Genomic DNA, 12,091 nt, shown 5'->3' with positions numbered 1-12,091 from the left:
AATGCAGCAATGTCTTGAAACCTTTTGCGAGGCTAAGAGCGGAGTGGCGCAAAGTGTCCAGCAACTTGTTGCAATTTGCAACTCACATGGTATCTCTTCCTCACCAGAAGTTGCTGGATGATTTACACATTAATAATGTGTGCATTAAACTCACCGTTACTTTGGCAGCATATTCTGTGCTAATATGTCTGTGATACGTGTACAGTAAATATGGGTATATAAGAAATATATTGTAAAGAAATTAACATTCTAATCTACTAAGGAGGTGCACAGTATGAACCATGGACAACAGGAAGGTTCTTCCTTCCTTTTTGCTTGCAGAGATACAGGAGGCATTAAATGCTGAGTTTAGTGTTACACCTGGAGCTTGTTTACATAAAACCATCACTGTGTGACATTTCTAGTTTCTCATTGGAGACACAATTTATGCCAATATGCTTCTTGTGAGCACTGCTCTCCACCAAGAGCACGGGGCAGGAATCAGCCCTCAAATGTCCAGACTCTCAGGTCAGATTTTAGATAGCTAGTTGCAGAGAAAAGTCCTTTTACTTTGCTCCATAATGTACTTTAAAACCAACTTAAGCTTTATGATGTTGAGAGTATGAACCTAACGTGATAAATAGGCTAGTAATTGAGAGTGCTTCAAACAATTGTCAGAGCTTACATCTACTTTTTGCTGGTACATTTTAATATGAAACAGCTATAAATTCAAAACCAACCTAATTTCCCAGCTGCAGTTTAAATAGGGAATCAGCAGATTCCATATGTGCGAAAATGAATTTACGAACATTTGAAAAATGATGGACAGGAAAAGACCTATTGGTCCATCCAGCCTGTTACTAAACATAATTCATTATTTAATGATGCCTTCTAATCTATAACATACACAGGAAGCACCTCTCTCACAGCTGTTAACTCTTGGAGCAATTCCAGTGCAATTCCTCTAAGTTCAGCTTCAAGTTTTCCAACATTTACAGCTATGGTGAGATCTTGGAACTGTTAAATACAAATGTAACAGTGTACTGGGCAGGTATAGAAGCAAAACTCAAAAGTTCACTGATATCATAGCTGATAAGGACCTCGACTCCACTTTCCCACCTTTGTTCCATATCCATTGATATTCTTACCGAACAAAAATCTATCAATCTCAGTCTTGAAAATTTCAATTGACCTAGCCTCAATAGCCTTCTGGGGAGCAAGTTCCACATTTCTACTACCCTTTGTATGAAATTGTGCTTCCTGATTTCACTCCTAAATGGCTTAGCTCTCATTTTAAGCCCTTTTGTTCTGGATTTCCCACCAGAGGAAATAGTTTCTCTGTATCTATCTTATCATAGAATCATAGAATAATAAAGCACAGGAGACCATTCGGCCCATTGTGCCTATGTCGGCTCTTTGGTAGAGCTATCCAATTAGTCCCACTCCTCTGCTCTTTCCCTATAGCCCTGTAATTTTTTCCCTTCAATTATTTATCCAGTTTTCTTTTGGAAGTTAATATTGAATCTGCTTACACCACCCTTGCAGACAGTGCATTCCAGATCACAACAAAAAACATTAGTGGGGGGATTTTCAGCATCTCAGACCATGAGCTGAAAAGTTACCAAATTTGTTAGTTGGATAATCTTAACTATTAAACCTTGCTTGCAGTCTATTGGTTAAGATTACCACATTGATTGGCTTAGTTGTATCCTCTGCTCACACTGGCAGTGAAAACTATTCCCATCAGGATGACTGTGTTTTATTTAGTAAAGCATTACATTGGTAACATTCAGGAGTTAAAAATACATCAGGCCTAGAAATTGGGTATAGCCCCGCTTGAGGCGTTAGAACTGGCGATGCGCTAAGTTTATAGCCAGACGAGAGCTATCCGCGCCTGGCGCGATATTGGGTTGCATCGCCCCCAAAGGGGATTGAGGCGCTAAATCAGCCGTTGCACGGTGCTCTTAAGGCGCAAAAGGTCAGGCGCTACTCAATTTCGACGCGGACGGGCGCAGCGCAGGTGAACTCAATTACGGCAAAGCACAAGACCTGCAGGCGCCAGTCGGCTCTTAAAGGGGTGGGTCAGTCAGACTGAGCTTCAACACCCAACGCCCTGTAGGCCTCAGATTCGGCGCTCGCCCTTGTCTGGCGGTACAAAGTTGTTCATTATGGAGAAGGTTAGGCAGAGAGCAGAGCGCTTCAGCACTGAGGCTCTGGACCACTTGGTGGCTGCAGTTGAACACCGTCGACAGGTCCTGTACCCGGATAATGGCAAGAGGCCAAATCAGAAGGCTTATCGACGATCTTGGAGGGAGGTTGCTGTGAGGGTCAACTCCAGCAGCATGGCGACCAGGACCCCTGTTCAGTGCAGGAAGAAATTCAACGACCTCACACGGATCGTTAGGGTGAGTGATGGTTTACCAAACTTGTGCTTCCCTCCATCTGCAGCTGACTTCGGGCACCCTGCTGCAATGATGCGTCACTGGCCATCTGTCAGTATGCACCCATGGCCCTTTCTGGGCAAACACATGAACAGATGTCTCAAGGCCTCATGTAAGGGCTCTTGCACAATGGGGGGCATGCGATGATGTCTCAAGGCCTCATGTAAGGGCTCTTGCACAATGGGGGGCATGCGATGATGTCTCAAGGCCTCATGTAAGGGCTCTTGCACAATGGGGGGCATGCGATGATGTCTCAAGGCCTCATGTAAGGGCTCTTGCACAATGGGGGGCATGCGATGATGTCTCAAGGCCTCATGTAACAGAACCTCCCCTTCTTTCCCCTGCAGTCCAAGATGGCGCAGATTAGAAAAGAACAGCGTCGAACCGGTGGCGGACCTGCACAAGTGGTCACTCTCACGGATCTGGAGGAGAGAGTGCACCAGATACTTGGAGGACGTCTGTCTGGTCCAGTGACCACTGCATCTGCCGACCCCATTACCGACAGCGAGGGTAAGACTCTCACCTTTTCCACCTGTTGCCTTCCACTTGGTCCCCCCGCCAGCATGCATCCTCAGTGTGCAGCCATGCCGCAATCTGGCATGCCTTTCAGCAAACCTGTCCTTTTGCTAAAGCCACTCTTCCACCTCCCACTTTCAGATGAAGCAGCACCAACTCGGGCTCAATGCGCTGAAGCTGCCAGTGCCAGTGCCACCGGAGGCGGGGACCAGGAGGAATCCGGACCAGCCGTTGCAGAATCCGGGGAGCTGAGACATCTGCAGACTGGGGATAGTAGTCCCCTGGAGGGGAGGGGGGTGGCTCTGAGGATGAACCAGTTGCCGGACCAAGCGGCATGGAGCAACGCAGGGGGGATAGGCAAGTTCGGCCACCGTCTCCCCACAGGGCAAGGCAGGTCATCATGACTGCTGCACAGAGTGCAGATGAGGTCCGTCGCCTGGCAGAGATGAGCAAACAGGCCCGGGTCAGACACACAGAGCTGATGGCTGCAGAGGAGAAGATGCCTGAGTCAATAGATTCATTGGCTAGGAGTATGTTGGACTTCGGGGCAACAATGGAGAGGACTCTGCAGGGCTTTGGCACAACAATGGAGAGGACTCTCCAGGTGTTCGGGGAAACAATGGACAGGTCTATCCAGGGCTTCGGGGCCACAATGGACAGGACTATCCAGGGCTTCGGCCCAACAATGGAGAGGACTGTCCACAGCTTTGAGTCGGCAATGGAATGGACTGTTCAGTGCTTCGGACAATCCCTGGAAAGGTCTGTGCAGGGCTTGTCCGAGGCAGTGGAGCGGTCGGCTCCTGCCTTGTCCGAAGCCATGGGAAGAACTGTCCAGGCCTTCTCCGAAGCACTGGCACCTGGCACACAGGTCCTCACTGTTGCCACGCATTCACTTGCTGGGCTCCTCCACAGCCAGATTGACGCAACGCGATGTCTCACTTGGAGCTTGCGATTGTGGCGGATGAGCCGAGCCGCTCCCCTCAGATACCCAGTGTGTCGTCCGACCATGGTGCAGGTGTCCTCTCTCGTCAGGAGACCATTGCACATGCCAGCGCTGGGACGCCTGCATTGCAGCTGCCACCACCTGCAGCCCACACTGCTTCCAGCCATGCTCAAAGCAAGCATCCTGCGTCCGCACCCTCCAAGCCCAGAGGTCGGCCAGGCCGTACCTCAGGGGCTTCTGCGCTTCCAGACAGTCGGCAAGCGTCCCCCAGCCTTGAGGCCGCCACTGGGGTGCAATTACGTAGGAGCAGCAGGGAGGGAAGGGGTCGGGCGCGAACGAGAAGTCGTTCTCCCTCAAGGGGCCAGTTGTAGAGGGATGTGCTGAGACGTTTGTTTGTCCAAATTCAAGGACACCCTCACCTGGTGCAGATTTTTGTTGAGTTTTGCTGCTTTGCTGAACACGTCACATTTATGTTGGAAGTTATGGTTTCTGCTCACTTTACATTGTTTAGCTGTAATGAAAGACTTTTGTGTCAATAAACAGAAGTTTAAATGTTGCTTGGTGCTGTGACTACTTTCAATGATGCTGGCATGCAGAGGCCCTCAAACATCCAAAGTGCGCATGAGGTAAGACTCTCATCATTCCGCCACAGGGGTGTCGAGACGAGTCCAGAGGAGCCTCTGACGTATGGACCTTCCACTTTCAGCAGCCCTTCCATCTTCCTCCTCCTCCTCCTCATACTCCTCCTCCTCCGCCTGCTTGTGCAGGGTCCGAGGGAAGGTAATGAATGGACGCGTTCGCCTATAAAGGGCATCTGTCACTTGCCGGATGCAACAGCGGACTGCAGCCTGAGCGACAGTCGCATTGTCCCCAATGGCTGACTGAAAGGATCCGTTGGCATAAAAATGGAGGCCTTCAGTCAGTGTAGCCATCACGGACAGAGAGGTTCTGCAGCATTCACGCGGCTGCAGATCCTGACCAAGCAGGTGGCACAGATCAGTAACAATGTCCCTCCAGATTCGTAGCCTTCGCAAACACTGCTCCTCCGACATGTCAAGGCTTGTCACCTGCTGCCTAAAGACCCTCGCAGCATCCCGTCAGATTGGCCGACCTCCATTGCCCCTCCTCCTTCTGGCCAATCCCGGCCCTCTCTCCCGCCATCTCTCTGCCCCTTCACAGTGTTGGGCGATGAGGCCGTCGCCCTCCAAACAAGCTCCCATTCCGATGCCAGTTGGTCAAAAGGCTTTTAGGTGTAGTGCTGCAAGTGCTTCGGAGAGGGTTGAAGGTCCCAAGTACTGTAAAGCTCAAATCCCAGAACTCCGCTCCACATTAGCTCGCCAACTCTCTCTAGCAGCGATCGCAATGAGCAGGCCAAGTGGCAGAAGATTCTGCACTAGAGCTGTCCCCTTTAAATAGCGCCGCCCTACTCCGAGAAGGGCCTGTTAGTCCTCCCTTGAACTGTCACTAATAGTGCTGGGCGCTAAGGCTCCGGGCACCACCCAATATGCGCTCAGGCGCTCCTAAAAGGCGTTGCACACTGAAATGACGTCATGAGCTGCTTGCGCTCGCAGGCCGCACAAACACTTAGCGCAGGCACTAAATGTATAGTCAATTTCTGAGTCAGCGCTATCCTCATAGCGTTCGCCCCAACATAGGGCTTCGCCCCAATTCTAGGTCTCTTTAAGCGCTCAGCGCCGGCGCTACCAACCCAATTTCTAGGCCATCAGCCTTTTCTGCACAATAATTAAATTTGTTTAACTTACTTGTGCCATCTAGTTCTAAAGGCTTGAGAATTTTTGTTGGCATCTGAATACGCTGAAGGTCTTCTTCCAATTCTTTGTTATTTTCAAGAGTTCTTACCACTTGAAATCAAAATTATGTTTTTAGTTCCTCAAACATCTAAAATGATATTCACCTTACCATCAATCAGGGTTTACTTACCAGCTAAAATAAAACACTGCATGTACAGTTCTTGGAGATAATTATTTATAATAATAGTAAATAATCTAGTTTACCAAAAAATGATACATAAAAGATTTTGTGGTTGTAAAATAAAGCAATATTTTTACATCACATGGCAGAAGATGGGAACAGGATTAGGTATAATATAGCTTGAGAAAAGCAGGGTGCCCTCTTTCTGAGCATTAATGTGGCTATTTTATGATACTGTAATGTGAACTTTTCCACTGGTTAACACGTTCAAGTTTTCAAAGTACTTGACTACCAGAAACCTAACTTTGCTGAAAACACTATAATGAAGGGATAATGTGGCAGGTAAAAATGGACAACAGCAGGAGAATGATGGTAAATTTAAACGTCACAATTTTAAAAAAATAAGGGAATCTGAGTGGTAATAACATGATTTAATTTAGTAATCTGAAATGCTACTTTGCTTGGTATCTACACTTGCTATTTGTATTTTGGTGAAACACCTTTTTCAAAATATATTCCCTTATCTCGAATCAAGTATCTCCATACACCACCTGTAGTGTATGTACCTTTAAGAGAGAACTACTTTTACAGCTCCTGTATACTGTAGTACCGGCAGTGACCACACCTGTATATAAGCCTTGAGCATGCCTCTGTACCCCAGTCTTGAGACTACCCTACTCCAGTAAACACCTGTTGATTGTTAAGTTACAGCATCCGTGTGGTTATTGAAAAAAATCATACTCTCAGAATCATGGATCTAACAGTGGCGACGAGCGTCGATTCGAATCAACCTGCAACTCTGCATTTCCCTTCGAGGATTCGCTCCGGGAGGGCGGTGGAAGAAAGTCGAGGCCAGAAGCACAGGCGTCGACCACGAGCAACCGCCCAGTCGTCCGGCAGAGAGTGAACATCGCAGGGGAAGCTGTGGAGAGCCGGGCTTGGTTCCCCAGCCACGACGATCAGCAACAGACTGACGACAGGTACAGCGCAGACCCTTCCCGGACAGCGGCGGCTGGAGCCGACCGACGGCGGAGAAAAAGCCGAGCAGCATCGACGGGGTAAGATAGAGGGTGAAGTGCACAGGACGCAGCCAGGGGTTGAAAACCGAGCAGCGTCGAGGAAAAACAAAACGGAGAGAGGGTAAAGCAACAGCCGGGCTCAGGACCGAGCGGCAGAAACGGGAAAGGCGCACAGAAAAAAAAAACCGCGCAGAGCACAGCCAGGGCTCAAGGGCTGAACAGTGTCCGCAGGAAACGCCATTGAGCCGCAGAGAAGAAGGAAGAGCGCGGGAGACGCCATTTTTAGAAGCCGCAGCGGAGAAGAAGGGCGAGCGCGGGAAGGAAGGAAAGCGCGGGAGACACCATTTTGTGCCAGCAGAGAAGAAGGGGAAGCGCGGGAGATGCCATTTTTGACAGTTAAATCACACCCAGGGATGCCGAAGAGTGGCAGTATCTCTACGTTCGACAATGAAGTCGAAGATTGGGTGACATATGTGGAACGTATTGAGGTGTACTGCAGGGTGAATGAAGTGCCAGATGCTAGGAAAGCACTGGTTTTGTTAAATTCCATGGGTGCAAAAACTTATGGGTTACTGCGAAACCTAATAACCCCAGAGAAGCCTGTGAACAAGAATTTCGAAAGCATAGTAGAAATCCTACAGGACCACTTAAACTCCACACTGCTGCTGATAGCAGAACGATTTAAGTTCCATAAAAGGAACCAACACAAAGACGAAAGCAATGCTGAGTACCTAACGGAACTGCGCAAGCTATCGAAACGCTGCCAGTTTGGAGCGGGACTAGCAGATACATTAAGGGACAAGTTTGTGTGTGGGCTGCAAAGTGAAGGAACCCAGAAACGGCTTCTATCAGAAAAGGCTCTTATGCTGGACAAGGCTTTCAGTATGGCAGTATCACACGAAGCAGCCGCAAGGGGCGCTGCAGAGATACAATGGAGACCGCAAGAATATGGCACCAATGAAATGTCCTATGGAACAGGGAAGTGTTATCGCTGCGGCAGAACAACACACGACCAGAAGGATTGTTGGTTCAAGGACCAAGTGTGCAGACAGTGTGGAAAAGCAGGACACACAGCAAGAGTCTGCAGGTCTGGGAAGAAAACCAACAGTAAGAAATCTCCACAGGAGAAGTACAAAAAGGTACACAAGGTGATGGACAGTAGTTCAGACGAACAGAAAAGTGACACACACTCCAGAAGCAAGGAGCTGGGTTGTCTGAAACTACATAAGGTAACCAAAATGGAGGATCACCAGACTATCTGGGTTACACTCAAGATAGATGGAGTCCAAGTGAAAATGGAATTGGACACAGGATCAGCCCTAACAGTCATAAACCAAAGGGACTACAAGTGGCTATTTTCACATATACCCTTGAAAGCTACAGAGATTGTCTTGAAGATGTACACGGGGCAAAAAGTCTACACCAAAGGAAAAATAAGGGTGAAAGTGATATATAAAGGCCAGGAAATACCTAAAATGGACATATATGTATTGCCAGATGGAGGACCACCACTACTAGGACGTGAATGGATCCGGAAGATACAATTAGATTGGCATTCCATACAGGCACTGAAGGTTGAGGCCAAAAAGGATGACGACGTCACACCTGGACGACTGTCAAAAATGCTAACTGACGCAAAAGAAGTGTTCTAGGAGGGACTCGGAACACTAAAAGGCAAAACAGCAACGATTAAAATAGAGGAAAATGCAAGCCCAAAGTTTCTTAAGGTCAGACCAGTGCCTTATGCGATCAGACCAGCCGTCGAAGCAGAGCTGGAAGGGTTGGAACGTTCAGGAGTATTGTCCAAAGTGGACTGGAGCGAGTGGGCTACACCCATCGTTCCTGTAATGAAGAGGTCGTTGAGTAATACGCCTGGGGAACCAAAGAAGGTCCGCATCTGTGGGGATTTTAAGGTGACAGTGAACCCAGTCCTTCACACGGTACAATATCCGCTTCCACGAATTGAGGATATTTTCGCCTCGCTATCTGGAGGTAAACGCTTCACCAAAATTGATCTAGCCCAGGCGTACTTGCAAATGGAGGTAGAAGAAGCCTCGAAACAATACCTTACAATAAATACTCATAAAGGTCTCTATCAATACAACTGGCTGGTGTTCGGGGTAGCATGGGCTCCGGCTATTTGGCAAAGGGCAATGGATCAAGTCCTGCAAGGGATTGCAGGGACCCAGTGTTATTTGGACGACATCCTGGTCACGGGCGAAAATGACAGTGATCACCTCGCCAACTTGGAAAAGGTGCTCACCAGATTAAAGGAATATGGGCTACGAGCTAATTGCCACAAGTGCGAGTTTTTCCAGAAGCAGATCTCGTATTGTGGCCACGTCATCGATGAAGAGGGGTTACATAAGTCCCCTGAAAAGATTGAGGCAGTAGTCAAGGCTCCAGCACCGGAAAATGTGTCACAACTGAGGTCGTTCCTCGGGCTGGTAAACTACTACCATAAGTTCTTACCAAATTTGTCCACGGTATTACACCCACTGAACACCCTACTGCAAACAGGGGTACCATGGAAGTGGAATGATGAACGTAGATGAGCTTTCCAGAAGTGTAAAGAATTGATCACATCAAAAGAGGTGTTGGCCCATTTCAACCCAGCACTACCAATTCGTTTGGCATGTGATGCATCACCCTATGGTATTGGAGCGGTGCTGTCGCACAAATTCCCAGACGGGTTGGAGAGGCCAGTAGCCTTTGCGTCTCGGTCACTAACCTCAGCCGAGTGCAACTACGCCCAGATTGACAGGGAGGCCCTCAGCCTAGTATGGGGAGTAAAAAAATTCAACCACTATCTGCATGGTGTGGTAAACCACTTTTATCGTTACACTATAGTTATCACTGTTGTATTGTTATCACCGTTATCACTGTTGTATCACGATACGAGGTCGCCTCTTGTCGCGCTGTTATACCTGGGCTGACCACCTCCGACTCCGCCCATGGCTCCACCTACCTGCCCAGGTATAAAGGTAGTCGACTGGCTGGTATTCCTCCTTGTTGGACCCGATCACCCACGAGGGTGGGCTCTGTTATTTAGTCAATAAAAACCTTTAGTTACGTTCCTAACTCGTCGCTTTTTATTGGACGAATTGATAGGTATATCAATTTTATTGACTAAATTTTAAAGATGTCTACTACAGGCCAGCCAGAAGCCCTCCCAGAAGCACAGCCACACCAGCCGGCTTGGCTGCAAGCCCTCAAACCACCGTACCTGGATCTAAACCCACAGGCAGCAAACGCAGCCCTCAACTTCAAACACTGGCTGGACTGCTTCGAATCCTACCTGGAAGAATCCGGCGCCCCGCAGAGATCCAAACTAAGACTTCTGAACGCCCAAGCGAGCCCGAGAGTATACGCACTCATACAGGACACGACTACGTACGAGGCCGCTATCAACCTACTGAAACAGCAGTACCGCAGCCCGGTAAATTACATGTACACCAGGCACCTCCTAAGATCCCGCCCGCAACAGCCAGGAGAGTCTGTAGCTGAATTTTTACGGGCGCTAAGAGCACTCGGCAGGAACTGTGACTTTAAAGCGGTGACGGCTGTTGAAAATACGGAAGATAATATCCGCGATGCCTTTGTGAAAGGCCTACGGTCCGACTACTCACGGCAAAGACTGCTTGAAGCTAAAGACCTCGACCTGGACAAAGCTGAAGCCCTCGCTCTCTCCCTGGAGGTGGCCCATCAGGACCAGGAGGCGTTTTCCAGGTACTGCTCGCGACCCTGGGACTCGGGCCCGACCCCTACCGCAATACCCTTCGCAGCGCCGCCCCCGGGACCTACCTCAGCGTCGGCGTCCCGGACCCGACCGGGCCCGCCACCCCCGGTACCGGCTCCGACATCGGGCACCCGCGATCGGGCCGCCGGCTGCTTCTTTTGCGGCCAGGAGAAGCACCCGAGGTCGCGCTGCCCAGCCAGGAACTCTACCTGCACAACCTGCAGGAAGAAAGGCCATTTCTCTAAGGCCTGCAGGAGCGGATCTTCAGAGGCCAGCAGTGCCTCATGCGAACGGTGGGGGCGGCCATCTTCTTTCACGGCAACTAAGGCCAGTATCCCCACACGTGAGTCATGGGGGCGGCCATCTTTGATCAAGGCAACCGACCCCAATAGTGCCTCATGTGAGTTATGGGGGCAGCCATCTTCTCCGCCATTTTGTCCTACCTCGTGGGAGACGCCATTTTACCCACCACGCCCGACTGCCACCGGGCCCCCGGACCCGACGACCGCCTCGCCCGCAGACGACAACGACTCGCTTACCTACACGCTAGCCTCCGTCACTCTGGATCAAGCCCGCCCACACCACCTGTCCAAGTCGATGATGGACATCAAAGTAAACGGCCACGCCACGACCTGCCTGTTCGACAGCGGAAGCACGGAGAGCTTCATCCACCCAGACACGGTGAGCCACTACTCCCTCCCTGTCCTGCCAACGCGCAACCGAATCTCGATGGCATCGAGGTCCCACGCCACGGACATTAGCGGCTACTGTGCTGTGACCTTGTCGGTTAAGGGTACAGAGTATAAAAACTTTAAACTCCTCGTCCTCCCCCAGCTCTGCGCTGCCGTCCTACTAGGGCTGGACTTCCAATCCCACCTCCAAAGTGTAACCCTAGCATACGGTGGACCCCTCCCCCCACTCACAGTCGACAACCAGCGAAGGTTAAACCGCCCACCGCGTAACACCTGCAGCCTATCCACCCTCAAGGTGCCGCCACCTTCCCTGTTTGCTAACCTCACCCCCGACTGCAAACCCGTCGCTACCAAGAGCAGGCGGTACAGCGCTGGGGACAGAGCTTTCATTAGCTCTGAGGTGCAGCGTCTCCTGAAGGAGGGCATCATCGAGGGGAGCAACAGCCCCTGGCGTGCCCAGGTCGTGGTCGTTAAGACCGGCGATAAAAATCGCCTGGTCATCGACTACAGCCAGACCATAAACAGATACACCCAGCTGGACGCATACCCCCTTCCCCGCATATCTGACATGGTCAATCAGATTGCACAATACCGCGTATTCTCGACCATCGACCTTAAGTCGGCCTACCACCAACTCCCTATCCACCCCGAGGACCGCCAGTACACCGCCTTCGAGGCGAATGGGCGCCTATACCACTTCCTTAGGGTCCCCTTCGGTGTCACCAACGGGGTCTCGGTCTTCCAAAGGGAGATGGACCAGATGGTTGACCAGAACGGACTGCAGGCCACATTCCCCTACCTAGATAACGTCACCATCTGCGGCCGCGACC

At 50.2% G+C, this 12,091-nt stretch overlaps 1 protein-coding gene across 2 annotated transcripts in view; it reads right to left on the bottom strand.

The window, feature by feature from the left end:
* fap (fibroblast activation protein, alpha) overlaps positions 1 to 12,091 on the bottom strand; it is a 149,854-nt gene that overhangs the window by 36,663 nt on the left and 101,100 nt on the right. For both annotated transcript variants that reach the window (XM_085986421.1, XM_085986422.1), the window contains one exon: positions 5,643 to 5,741. In XM_085986421.1, the coding sequence (XP_085842547.1) occupies positions 5,643 to 5,741 (99 nt within the window). The remainder of the gene's footprint in view (positions 1 to 5,642; positions 5,742 to 12,091) is intronic.

This window comes from Somniosus microcephalus, chromosome 4 (assembly GCF_052327205.1).
Source record: "Somniosus microcephalus isolate GS21.2 chromosome 4, FLI_Smic_1.0, whole genome shotgun sequence".
Lineage (NCBI taxonomy): Eukaryota > Metazoa > Chordata > Chondrichthyes > Squaliformes > Somniosidae > Somniosus > Somniosus microcephalus.
Note: the sequence above shows the minus strand (reverse complement) of the source record. Positions and strands in the feature narration are given on the sequence as shown.